General features: G+C 45.7%; 1 protein-coding gene across 1 annotated transcript in view; it reads left to right on the top strand.

The window, feature by feature from the left end:
- The window catches only part of iqgap1 (IQ motif containing GTPase activating protein 1), a 45,922-nt gene that overhangs the window by 27,283 nt on the left and 5,763 nt on the right, over positions 1-12,876 (top strand). Inside the window, exons 13-28 of the mRNA XM_079289253.1 lie at positions 979-1,139; positions 1,886-2,010; positions 2,941-3,104; positions 6,521-6,611; positions 6,746-6,913; positions 7,245-7,387; positions 7,473-7,643; positions 7,726-7,809; positions 8,450-8,521; positions 9,152-9,221; positions 9,437-9,801; positions 9,891-10,054; positions 10,854-11,078; positions 11,450-11,590; positions 11,757-11,841; positions 12,566-12,798. Coding sequence (XP_079145379.1) covers positions 979-1,139; positions 1,886-2,010; positions 2,941-3,104; positions 6,521-6,611; positions 6,746-6,913; positions 7,245-7,387; positions 7,473-7,643; positions 7,726-7,809; positions 8,450-8,521; positions 9,152-9,221; positions 9,437-9,801; positions 9,891-10,054; positions 10,854-11,078; positions 11,450-11,590; positions 11,757-11,841; positions 12,566-12,798 — 2,462 coding nt within the window. The remainder of the gene's footprint in view (positions 1-978; positions 1,140-1,885; positions 2,011-2,940; positions 3,105-6,520; positions 6,612-6,745; positions 6,914-7,244; positions 7,388-7,472; positions 7,644-7,725; positions 7,810-8,449; positions 8,522-9,151; positions 9,222-9,436; positions 9,802-9,890; positions 10,055-10,853; positions 11,079-11,449; positions 11,591-11,756; positions 11,842-12,565; positions 12,799-12,876) is intronic.

Raw genomic sequence — 12,876 nt, forward strand, 5'->3', positions numbered from 1 at the left:
TTTAAAAATGCATATTTTTCCTTTAGTCTAGCTCTAGTGCTATTTATCAATCTAGACTGTTTCTGAAGGTATCGGCTGATGTCTGCCTTCAATTCAATTTGTTGGAAGATGTAGAAATGATTTATAGTTCAAACTCCGACCTTTTATTCTTATTTTTCATGTATACACAGATGTTTCAGAGAAAAATGACCATGAACCCGGTACATAACCACACAGCCCTCATCAAAGTTCAAAGTTCAAAGTTCAAAGTTCACTTTATTGTCAAAGTTTCCACATGTGTTATGCATACAGAAAATTCGAAATGCCGTTTCTCGCAGTCCCACAGTGTAATATAGACATGAACATATAACATATAATAGAATAAAGTTAAGAACATAAGGGCCTAGATAAAGGATTAACAAGTAGCAGCAGAGAATAAAAAGTGACTGGTGCTGGATGAGGGAAGGGTGTGTGAGGGGGGTATTTGTTCGTAGCAGCAGAGAATAAAAAATTAAAATAAATAAATAGAAAAAGTGACTGGTGCTGGATGAGGGAAGGGGTGTGAGGGGGAGTAGATGTCCTGGTATGTTCCATTTGAGGCAGTGGGGAAAGGTGGGTGAGGGGGAGGGTAGAGAGGTCAGGGGAGAGATGGCAGGGGGGGAGAGAGGGGGAGCGAGAGGAGAGAGGGAGGGAGAGAGTTCAGCATCCTGACCGCCTGGTGGAAGAAGCTGTTCCTCAGCCGGGTAGAGCTCGAACGGAGACTGCGGAACCTTCTCCCTGAAGGCAGGAGGCTGAAGAGGCTGTTGGAGGGGTGGGTGGGGTCACCCGCAATGCCGAGTGCTTTGCGGGTGAGGCGGGTGTTGTAAATGTCCTGTAGTGTAGGGAGTGAGACTCATCTCTCATAGCTGACGTCTTCATCGCCTTCACAGTTGCTTCAGAGCCGGTTTCCGACGCTCCATGGTTCCTCTGATTTAACTTTGTTTCCCGTTGTCCCAACAGGGCTCGCTGTCCCACCCCGAGCTGCTCGTTGCCGTGGAGATGCTGTCGTCGGTGGTGCTGATGAACCAGGCGATGGACGTCGGAGACCGAGCCACGCTGTGGAAGCAGCTGTCCAGCAACGTCACTGGACTCAGTAATGTGGAGGATGAATATGCACAGAGGTGAGCATGCACGCTAACACACGCGCACACACACACACACACACACACACACACACACACACACACACACACACACCAGGAGGCAGTGACATATTGCCTGAAGCCCACTTTCCCACTGGATGAAAAACCCACTAACATCTGGCTTTTGTTTGAGGACAATATAAGTGAATTTATAACAAATAAAATCAACAACGATTTGGACAAAATATTATAATTTATTAACATACAAAACATGCTATTAATACCAAAACCTTCTTTATTAATCGTTCTTCTGTACCAACAATCACCAATTCTGGTTTGGTAGAAATAAACGCTTAATTCAGCGAGTTAGTTGTGAAAGAAACAGCTGTTGCAGATACTCCTCAAAGCTACCAGACTCCATTCACAGAAACAGGAATTTAGCTTCCAGATAATCGTAAAAACACACTTCATTCAAACGACGGAAACAAAACAAAACCGTCTTGGTTACTCGTTCCACTGTTCCAACAATCACCGACTCTGGGTTGAGAGACAGAATACGTAACAGATTTTAAAAAAGAAATAACCGCCAAAATATGTTCACTGTTTATGAACCTTGTTTGTGACGTCAAACATGACGCACCAAAAAACTCCAAAAACAGAAAGTTGTACTTGTCCATCGCTTATTTTGAACGGGTTTTCTCTTGTTAAAACATAACTACGCAAGTGGGAAAAGGATATTTGTGATGTCCGAGGTCTCTGTATTACCGTACCTGTGTGCTCCTCAGGTACATGGACGAACTGATGCGTCTCAAGGCCGCAGCCAGAGAGGACGGCTGCGACTTTCTCACCTGGAACGACATTCAAGCCTGTATCGACCAAGTCAACCAGACTGTGCAGGAGGAGCATGAACGTAAGGCACACACTCGCATCCGTTCACAGCCAAATGTGTCAAACACCTCCATGAAATGTCACTTCACCCTGACTCCAAACCACACATTGTATTAAATAGACTGCAGCGATTGATCCAAATCACATCTTCGTCTTGTTAAATGTGTAAAATGGTTAGCACATAAGCTAATAAGCTAATAGCGTGTGTGCTAACAGATGGATTGGATGGTAAACCTCTCAAAACTATTCGATTTTTAGATAGTATACAACTAATAATTCATCAGTAGTTGGTTAAAGATACATCAAGATAATTTTAATGCAGAAGAATACAGTTATGGTTTATGTAGTGGGCTCCATGAACCCCAGCACAACAGTTTGTTAACTTTGGGGAAGGTCCTTTGTTGGCCGCAGGTTCAGAAGTGTGACAAAAATAAAGCTGCTTTATTGAAAGCAACTACAAGAAGTTTACATTTTGTGTTGCTGTTGGCGCCCCCTGTGGACATAGGTGGTAGTGTTTTCTGAAAATGAAGACTGCGCCTCACATAGCGATACCGTCGATAGCTCAACATGATCACAGAAAGCTTTGCTCACAAAATACAGCTAATGTTAGCTACGTTCAATCGACGTTAGCCTTAGCGTTAGCTAGCTTTTTTTAACTTAAGCCATCAGCGTTAACACATAAATTGATGTAAAACTACGTTTCTTCTTCTTTTCTTGGTCAATTGACCCTATGCTTAGCCCCGCCCCCTGCTGCTACTCCGTCAAGCTGTCAGAGATATGTTAGCATGGAGCCCACACTGTCACTAACTGCACTCCATGAAGAAATATCATTTTAAAAATTGGGAAAAACTAAAAAAGCGATTTCAGAGAGAAGCAGACTCATCTTCTCATATCGTATCGGGATCAAAGTCTCTTAGTGTTAATCAGTTCACTTGTACGTCTGCGTGTGCAGGTATTGCCGCCATCGGACTGATCAACGAGGCCCTGGACGAAGGGGATCCCACGAAGACCCTGTCCATGCTGCAGAACCCCTCAGCCAAGCTCACGCACGTGGACCAGTCTGTGGCTCAGCACTACCACGATAAACTGCTGGAGGCCCGCAGAGAGAAAGCTCACGTGAGACACAAAACATACACGGTCTTTGTGATGGAGAGAGGACGGAGGTTGAGGTCATCATCCATAGATATGTGTGTCTGAATACTAAGTTCTCTCTGGCTAGCGTGTCCCGGTCTCTCCCGGTCTCTCCTTTTGTTGCTTTGTTTGTCTGGCATTCAGGTGAGTGCTGTGCAAACACGTCATGCAAACAGCACCTGGCTACAGTTACATCCAGACTACCAACGTGTTCTACTGCAGTTCATACAGCTCAGGAGCTGTCAGTATCACACGTATTGGTGTATTTCAAGGACTCTCATGGATCTGGTTATTGTGAGGCTAGAAGGAGGCTCGTTTCCTGCTTAAACAAGATGTGAGGCGGCAAAAGTGTGCAGATGTTTGAGGTTTAGTTCAGGCAGAAAGCTGCTGGATAAGAGCTCAGCTTCTGCTCCTGATCTCCATCCAGGGATCTCAGAACCCGTCGTGGTTGCAGACGGCTCCGTGTGACTCAGGCCTCTGAGCGCCACATGACACGAGCAGACTGCTGATGTCATGGTGCGGTCATCCTCTCCTCCCGCCCTCCCTCTCCCCACTCACTTCCTGTCGTCTGCCTTATTGCTCTCTGTCTCTTCGGCTTTCTGAGGTTTGACCCGCCACACGTCTGTAGAAGGCAGCGTCTCTCCGCTGCTCTCTCTCTCTCTGGCTCATTTGCCTGTGATATCTTCACTTGATCGTGGCGAGCTGATGAATGTGTGCGTCTGTGCAGCACATTTGCGTACGATGTCGCGGGGAGACGACCATGTTTGGGTCGTTTCCCCTTTCGTGAAAACCCTGATGAGCATAAACTGGAAACGTTGGCTCTGGATTTCTTAAAAACAATTCTCAGAGTATCCATTTTAGCACACACAGTCCCAGTTCATCCCGTGTAAATACAGATAAAAGAAGTCTCTTATCACGCTGAGACTCCTAAATATTTGGCCGCTGCCCACGCTGTTGAACCCTTGAACGCATCACTCGTCACACTTTCTGAACGGCAACCCAGAAAAATAATTCAATAAAAATAAAGCACAAAAACAGGAGAGGAAAAAAAGGCAAACTATTTTCCTGCCGATGTCCCAGGCAAAGGAAATAACAAGCCGGGCCTCAGTCATTTGCTTCCATAAAAGGGCAGAAAGCTGACCACCATATTAAATGGACCAGAGCCACGGGCGCACACACACACACACACACACACACACACACACACACACACACACACACACACACACACACATACACACACACACACACACACACACACACACACACTGTTTGAGTGATTAGCTGAAGATGCAGGAAGTAGTTGGTGCGGTGTGGACTTCCTGTTGGCTTTCAAAGGATGGTAAGAGGAGGAAGACCCACGTGGCTGAGATGTAGTGTTAGACGGGGTTTCCAAGTGATGTGAGGTCAGAGGCGCCTTTTTTTCACACGTATTTCAATTTGTAAGTAACTTCTTGGTGTCGCCTCAGAGTTCTGCAGGAATGAGTCCTGAAAGACTTCAATCGTCTCAAAGTTAGTTTGTTTTGGTAAGATGCCTGATGTGACTTTAAGAGATTTTAAGGATTTGTTCTGTGATGTAAAATACCTCAGTAATACCTCTCTGGTGAATGTAGGAGTTTCTACACGTCTTAAAAGAATGTCTCAATGAAACGACTGAACATCTTTGTCTCTTGGTGCTAATGGCTCTCAAAAGTGTCCTTTTATGTAACGGACAACTGTCGTTTTCGATGAGAAGAGGTAGAAACAACGTGACGAGAAAGCAAAGCAAAAAGTCACAGAGACTAGTTTTACAACATACATATTGAATTATAGTACGTCATTTAAAACATGGAAGATTAGTACGGGATGAAGATCACAGACCACCTCCTGCAATTCTTAGAAATGATCAGAGATCTGCTGGTAGAACTAATATCTTGCATCCAGGGCTGAGCTGAGTCTGGATGAACACAGGAAGTCCTGCACAGACTCCTCTGACTCTCAGGCCCAATATAGTCTCCTGCAGATACATCTGCCTCTCCACAGGGTCGTCCCCTCGCTCTGTGACTGCAACAACCGGCACCGCGTACGTTTCCAGCCTGTGCTGGACAAATGAATGAGCTCACGGTTTCTACGGAAGAGAAAGTTTAGACGGTTGAATTACAAACGACCCAACAGCCCTCAGCTCGCACTTCCCCTGTTTCCATGATGCTGGTAACTTCTGATGAGCTCCACCAAGCTACGCCCTTTCGTCTCCGGCAACCACGCCCTGTCTCCCGCCAGCTGCAGGGACTTCTTCACACACACACACACACACACACACACACACGCATAACAATTACATCACCCAGTGTAAGCATACTAAACAGTGATCGGCCAGGTACAGCCGTTTACCATAAAGACTGAGCTCTTTTGAGTCCCCTCCCTCTGCATTAGAAATCTTCCTCCATGATCGGGTATCAGTCATACCCGCCCACCTCTTTCACACACACACACACACACACACACACGTCCTCTCTTCTACCCCTGAAGTACAACGTGACGGGGCGGGACACATGGAGGCCCGAAACCAAAATGAGTCTAGAAAGCAGCAGCAGCAGGAATCAAACGGCTGCCACACAGATGTAGACGGCGTGCGCCATCTGGATGCAGTTTGGCGTCACTACAGTTCATAATGCAACCGTTGAATTCAGCGTTGAGCTTTGGGTTTGGTGAGCAAATGGAATCAAGTGACATTTGCACGACTTAAGCATGAATCGGTGACATTTCTTTTTTCTCTTTGAGGTCAGTGTGGATTACTGGCAGCATGTTGATGTTTATCTCCAGCAGCTAGAGGACAGTTAGAAGCTTACAATGTGTCTGTGATGTGTCAGCCCGCATCGCTGCACGCTTCACCATCTGCAGCCTCAGTGATTAATGGATAAGTTGTCAACCATTAAGTTCATCGTCAACCATTTGGATCAACTGTCCTCAAAAGGAATCTGTCAAAATCTTAAATGTGATTACTTTATTGTTTCTTGACTCCTCTGTGACAGTTAAACTGAATATCTTTGAGTATTTGGACAAAAAGAGACATTTGAGGACGTCTTTTTTCACTGTTTCTCACATTTTATCGACCAAACGACGTCGATTCAAAGAGAAAATGATCAATACAATGACAATAATCATTAATTACAGCCCTAATTTTGAGTTTATAGCTTACTCTACTACTTCTTAGCTATATTGTGTCTTTCACTTCTTTTTTTTTTTTTTGCATAAATTCTAAGAAAAAAAACCTGTGCAACTTTTGAGGGTCCAGCATTTAGATGAATCAGAGGTGTGTGTGTGTGTGTGTGTGTGTGTGTGTGTGTGTGTGTGCGTGTGTGTGTGTGTGTGTGTGTGTGTCCTCGCTGTTTGTTTCTGATCATTGTCCCGTGTCCCTCCAGGAGACCCAGGACCCCTCTGCTGTGCTGTGGCTGGATGAGATCCAGGACTCCGTTCTGAGGGCGAACCAGGACACTCAGGAGGCCTTGCAGTGTAACTCTCATTTCATTTTACTGGACCTATTCGACATGCAAAAGATGACAGAACAAGTACCACCCACCTTCTGCACGTGTTCGAGGTGTGAAGAGCAGGAAAAGGCTGATGTTTTTTGCCTTTCGTATCCGCAGTCTCGCAGTCCATCCAGGCCGTCAACGAGGCGGTGGACAGCGGCGAACCGGCTCAGACCCTGGCTGCTCTGAGAAAACCCGGGGCGGGACTCTACGGAGTCACCTCGGAGTGTTCCCAGACCTACCAGCATGACCTGTCCAAGATCAAAGACGAGAAGAAGACAGAGGGTGAGGAGGACATCGGAAAAGTGACAGTCGCTGTTAATCTGCCTGATAATCTGCATTTTTTATGCATCTTTTTCGTGTTTTTTTAAAGTGAGAGTTTGTGACGTATAGAAGTTAATGACACTATTAGGACATCCGTAATATATGAAGTGTGTTTATATGAGGTTCTTCTCCACAGTCAGAGTTCTACTGCAGTAGATGAGTTCATAGAAACACGCAGGAGAACAATGTACTGCTGAGGACTGAAATACATTTGAAGTGGAGCGATGATGCTTCCTGCTAATTATTGCTTCTCCACCTTGTTCACCTGCATTCTGTTTTGCTGTTGGTGCAGGCGATAATGGCAGCGAGTGGGTGAAACACTGGGTGAAGGGAGGACACAACTACTATTATAACCTGCAGACCAGAGAGGGCACCTGGGTGGAGCCGGAGGGCTTCCTGCAGAACAACACCCAGCTCAACAAGGAGGACATCCAGGTAGCTCACGCTCCCTGTGTGTCGTAGAAGCGTTTCATTTCTTTACGCCGCGTTCAACTGGTTGTTTTTGCGTCGTCCCCGTCAGTCGGTGGTTTCCGGGGTAACCACGGCCTACAATCGAGAGCAGCTGTGGCTGGCCAACGAGTCGCTCATTGCCAAGCTGCAGGCGCGCTGCCGCGGCTACCTGGTGAGGAACGGCCAGAAGGAGCGGATGAACTTCCTGAAATCCCAAGACCCTGCTGTTACATGCATACAGGTGAGACGCGCCTGTACATCATGTGGGCGTAGGAGAGTCTGTCTGCCTTCAGGACTTCTGCTGAAAGTCTGTCTGTTCTCAGGCGCACTGGAAAGGCCACAAACAGAGGAAGAAGTTCAAAGAGCGCAAACAGTATCTGGAGGAGCACAGCAACGAGGCCGTCAAGGTAAAACTATCGTGATCACATTATTATTATTATTAACGAAAATAACCACGTCATGGGCACTTTTACTTTTAACATTGTGCAATGATGCATCTTTCTCGTGTCAGTTTTACTTCTTTTACACTTAATCGTTATGCTGTTGTTCATGTCTGTTTATTTTTTTCTGTTGTAATCTTTGATAAAACTCTGGCACAAGAACTTCTTTCTTAACTTAACTTCTCGTCTCATGCAAACATTTACGCCGTTTAAATTTACACACACGCTGTAAAACCAGCGAGTCCAAAATAAGCCGTAGACGAATTGAATCTGATCGGTCGAGTCTTTTCTGTGGTTGAATCATGTCTTTCTTTCTTTTTGCTCATTTATCCCCGAAATACAAGTTCACAGACACAGCTTGTTAATCTGCTTGCCTTTGTCGTTGTAAATATCACCTTTGGTCTGAATTCCACAGACAGAAAAGAAACGAAGAGACAGTCAACAGGAAAGAGTGAAGCCAGCTGCAAACAGCTGTAACAGCCGCTAGAGGCTCTTTTGTCAAACTTAAAAATCAATAAAGATCTGAACACAGAATGGGTGCGTCTCTCATCGTTATCGGCAGCATGAGTCCCGTCGACACTGAAGGATTTGTTTCTGTCCTTCTCAGATCCAGTCCGTGGTCCGGATGCACCAAGCGCGTAAGAAGTACAAAGATCGTCTGAAGTACTTCCAGGATCATGTGAGTATTCAAAGCCTCGAACATTTGTCTCATAAGGAACCTCACATTCCCATGTGAGGGTTCCGGGACACGAGGATGTCAAATGTGTACATATTGTAAAGCCCTCTGAGGCTAATTTGTAATTTGTGATTTTGGGCCATACAAAAATAAATAGAATTGAATAAGATTAGCTGAACATGTTTCTTTTGATGGAACCAGAACGGTCCCATTGACATGCAAAATAAAAAGTACAAAAAGGATACAGAGAATAATAAAAACATGCATGAATAGGAGGCTGAAAGTAGCAAAGCAGATAACAACATTGTTTCATAAGTATTTTTAAACATTTCAAGATGCGTTGAACAGCTCGATGGGTGTGAAAGGATGCAGAGCTGTTCGAGAGACTTTGAGTTTTCTCTGTTGAGCTGCTTTTGGACAATTTAAAAGAATCAAGACACTTGATTGTAGATCGTCTGTCTCAAGAATTAGGGTGTTCAGTCAACCATTCATCTAATAGAAGCTTTAAATTTCCCCCGAGACATCCGCGACATGCGTGAAGTCATTTCCACTGCGACTCCCAGTGGATTCCTGTGGTGCTGTTTCATAATGAACGCCATTGATCAGACGAGCGATTGCTGTTTTCCACTGCAGATCAGTCAGGTGGTGAAGATTCAGGCTTTCATTAGAGCCAACAAGGCCAGAGACGACTACAAGACGCTGAGTGAGTACGAATCAAACCACCGATGCCAGCGCGCTGAAAACGAATGCTTTCATTTATTTTATTCTTCTTCATTTTTATATCATTATTTTAATAATTATATAATTAATTATATTGTGTTTATATCTCTCTGTGTGTGTGTGTGTGTGTGTATATATATATATGTATATGTTCTCTCCAGCTTTGGCGGCCTCTTGACTCTCACTGTCCTCCCTCAGTCAGCGCCGAGGACCCTCCGATGGCGGTGGTGAGGAAGTTCGTCCACCTGCTGGACCACAGCGACCAGGACTTCCAGGAGGAGCTGGAGCTGATGCGTCTCCGCGAGGAGGTGGTCACCAACATCCGCTCCAACCAGCAGCTGGAGAACGACCTGAACCTGATGGACATCAAGATCGGCCTGCTGGTGAAGAACAAGATCACGCTGCAGGAGGTGGTGTCCCACAGCAAGAAGCTGACCAAGAAGAACAAGGGCCAGCTGTCCAACATGATGATGATGAACAAGCAGAGGGGGGGGCTGAAGGCCCTCAGCAAGGAGAAGAGGCTCAAACTGGAAGCCTACCAGTACCTCTTTTACCTGCTGCAGGTAACGTTACAGTTCTCTGTCTCTCCATCCTGAACAGCACAATCACGCCTCTCTGATGAACTCTCACAGTTCTGCTTGTTTTGTTTCAGACCAACCCCACGTATCTCGCCAAGCTGATCTTCCAGATGCCGCAGAATAAATCCACAAAGTTCATGGACTCTGTGATCTTCACCCTTTATAACTACGCCTCCAACCAGAGGGAGGAGTACCTGCTGACCAAGCTCTTCAAAACGGCCCTGCAGGAGGAGATCAAGTGAGAACCGTCCACGAATTCTTACACGCACTCAAAGCATCGCGTTAGAAAAGCTGTGTGGAAAAGAGTTGACGCGCTAGACGGCCTCAGCTGAATGAGCTCGTCTGTAGCGAAGAGTTAAAGCCTCGTTTGTACTCGCTCAGTAACGCCAGCCTCAGCAGATGGTGCACAAACTACTGCCACGCACAAAGGTGTGCATACACGTTCTACACGCACTGTTCGTGGCATAACTCTCCAAAGCACCAGAGGGCGTACTAACAACATGCACTGAGAAGAATCAAGAAGACAAAACGTCTGTATAGAAGGAAGTCAAAACTAAAAGCATTACAAAGAAACAAAGCTTGAATATCCTGCAAACTATTGACTCAAATGTAGAATAAGGCCTCCTGTTTCTAAGGCCTTTCAAAGTGAATTCCCCTGCTTTGTAAAACCCTCAGATATGATAATCGTGCTTCTATCAGAGAGCTATTTCTGTTAGTCACGTTCTGAAAAGCTCAGATCCAAAGATCCAGAGGTTCTTGACCAGGAGACGCTTGCAGAGCCTTCGTGCCTGTGATGATGTCATCTGCTGGCTGTAGCTGAGTTTATGATGAGAACATTGTGTGACGCACAGCTGGCTTTTTGGAGAGACAAAATGTATTGAAAGAGAAGTAAAACGCAGGGTTTCTTCACATGTTTTGTATATGGGGGTTAGGAAAAGTACATGTGGTCTGGAAGTTTCCACTACACTCCATGCAAACGTATCTACTTGGCATTCCCGGTTGATGAGTACACAGTGACGCGTTCCGACGGTCCGCAGGTCAAAGGTGGACCAGATGAAGGAGATCGTCACAGGAAACCCTACGATCATCAAGATGGTGGTGAGCTTCCACCGAGGCGCGCGGGGACAGAACGCGCTGCGGCAGATCCTGGCACCGGTCGTCAAGGAGATCATGGACGACAAAACGCTCAACATCAAGACCGACCCGGTGGACATCTACAAGAGCTGGGTCAACCAGATGGAGACGCAGACCGGAGAGGCCAGGTGAGCTGGAGACGAGGTCGCCTGGAACCCGAGTTTCAGTAAACGGGACAAAAAACACACATCCTGCAAAAACAGCAGAACAAGAACGTCACGTGAGGTTGTTTTAGGATAATTAAACGGTTAACACTTGTTTCTTTTCTCAGTAAGATGTTGAATCTGCTTCTTTCTTTCTATCTTGAATCTATACAGAAAGAGTTATATAAGTTCAGATTGTATGAATACAGTACTGCTGTAGAAAGAGCAGGACGTGTGTTGTAGAGGTCAGAGTTCCTTACAGTGATGACAGCGTTGCACAGCAGAGCAAAGAAAAGGCCTCGTGGGTGAAGATCCCTGTTGAAGGTTCCTCCTTTGCTCCATCTCTTTGTCACCAGTAAGCTGCCCTACGACGTGACTCCAGAGCAGGCCATGGCCCACGAGGAGGTGAGGACGAGACTAGAAGCCTCCATCAAGAACATGAAGACCATCACTGACAAGTTCCTGTCCGCCATCACCGTCTCTGTGGATAAAATACCGTACGTTCTTCACGTACTGCACCGTCTACATTCTTACAGACAGTAGTCAGTCAAATGTATTTATATATATATATATATATATATATATATATATATATATATATATATATATATATATATATATATATATTTGATATATTTCCACATTCCTGTCTCACTCTGTCAGATACGGGATGCGTTTCGTCTCCAAAGTGCTGAAGGACACCCTCCATGAGAAGTTCCCCGACGCTACTGAGGACGAGCTGCTCAAGGTTTGCCTCTCTAACAATAATAATAATAATAATAATAATAATAATAATAATAATAATACATTGATGAAGCGGCTTTGAAAAACAAATAGTTTACAAAGTGCTTTGACAGACGAGGCGAGGAAATATAAGAGAAAGCTCAACAAGAACAAACTAGGAAGTAGAATAAATGACAAACAACGAATAACACGCAACAATAACAACAGTAATAGAATAAAGCAGTTAAAAGGCGACGTCACGTTAAAGCCAGTCTGTAGAAATGTGTTTTAAGAAGTGACTGAAAAGAGATCACGGATTCTTATCTCCTCGTTGTAAAGCCGAGGGGTCCCGGTGCCAAAAGCCACCTTTAGTTTTGTGGAAGAGCCAGAAGGGCCGTCAGCATGTCTGCTGTACGTCTCTGAGGCCAGAGCCAGACGTGCCTTTTTAAACTGAATGAGCTCCACCGTCTTTAAAGGGACAGGTCACCCACTCGTGCTGTTAATCAATCTAGATAGGTTCAGTGTTGTTTAGAGACGTCTGCTTTCTCTCCAATATAACTCGCCTCCATGTCACTCGGCTTGTGGCGCTCAAATTAAAAAACCAAACATTTAAAACACTCGATAGCAACGTCTCTTTCCAGAAACCCTGATCTCACGATCATCCACAGACCTTCTTCTGAGCAGTTTCACGTGAACGCTGGTTGTAGTTTCATTTCATCATCATAATTTGAAGTAAACTGCCTCATCAGATTGTGGGGAACCTGCTGTATTACCGCTACATGAACCCGGCCATCGTGGCGCCCGACGCCTTCGACATCATCGAGGTGTCGGCGGGCGGCCAGCTGACCACGGAGCAGCGGCGGAACCTGGGCTCCGTCGCCAAGATGCTGCAGCACGCCGCCTCCAATAAGATGTTCCTGGGGGACAACGCCCATCTCAATCCCATCAACGAATATCTCAGCGCCTCCTACCAGAAGTTCAGGTCCGGTGACCGACCGCTGACGCTCCTCCGTTGCTGTTTGAAGCTCTTTGTCTCGTCTGACTTTTCTCTTCCGTCGCA

This window comes from Melanostigma gelatinosum (assembly GCF_949748355.1).
Source record: "Melanostigma gelatinosum genome assembly, chromosome: 2".
NCBI lineage: Eukaryota > Metazoa > Chordata > Actinopteri > Perciformes > Zoarcidae > Melanostigma > Melanostigma gelatinosum.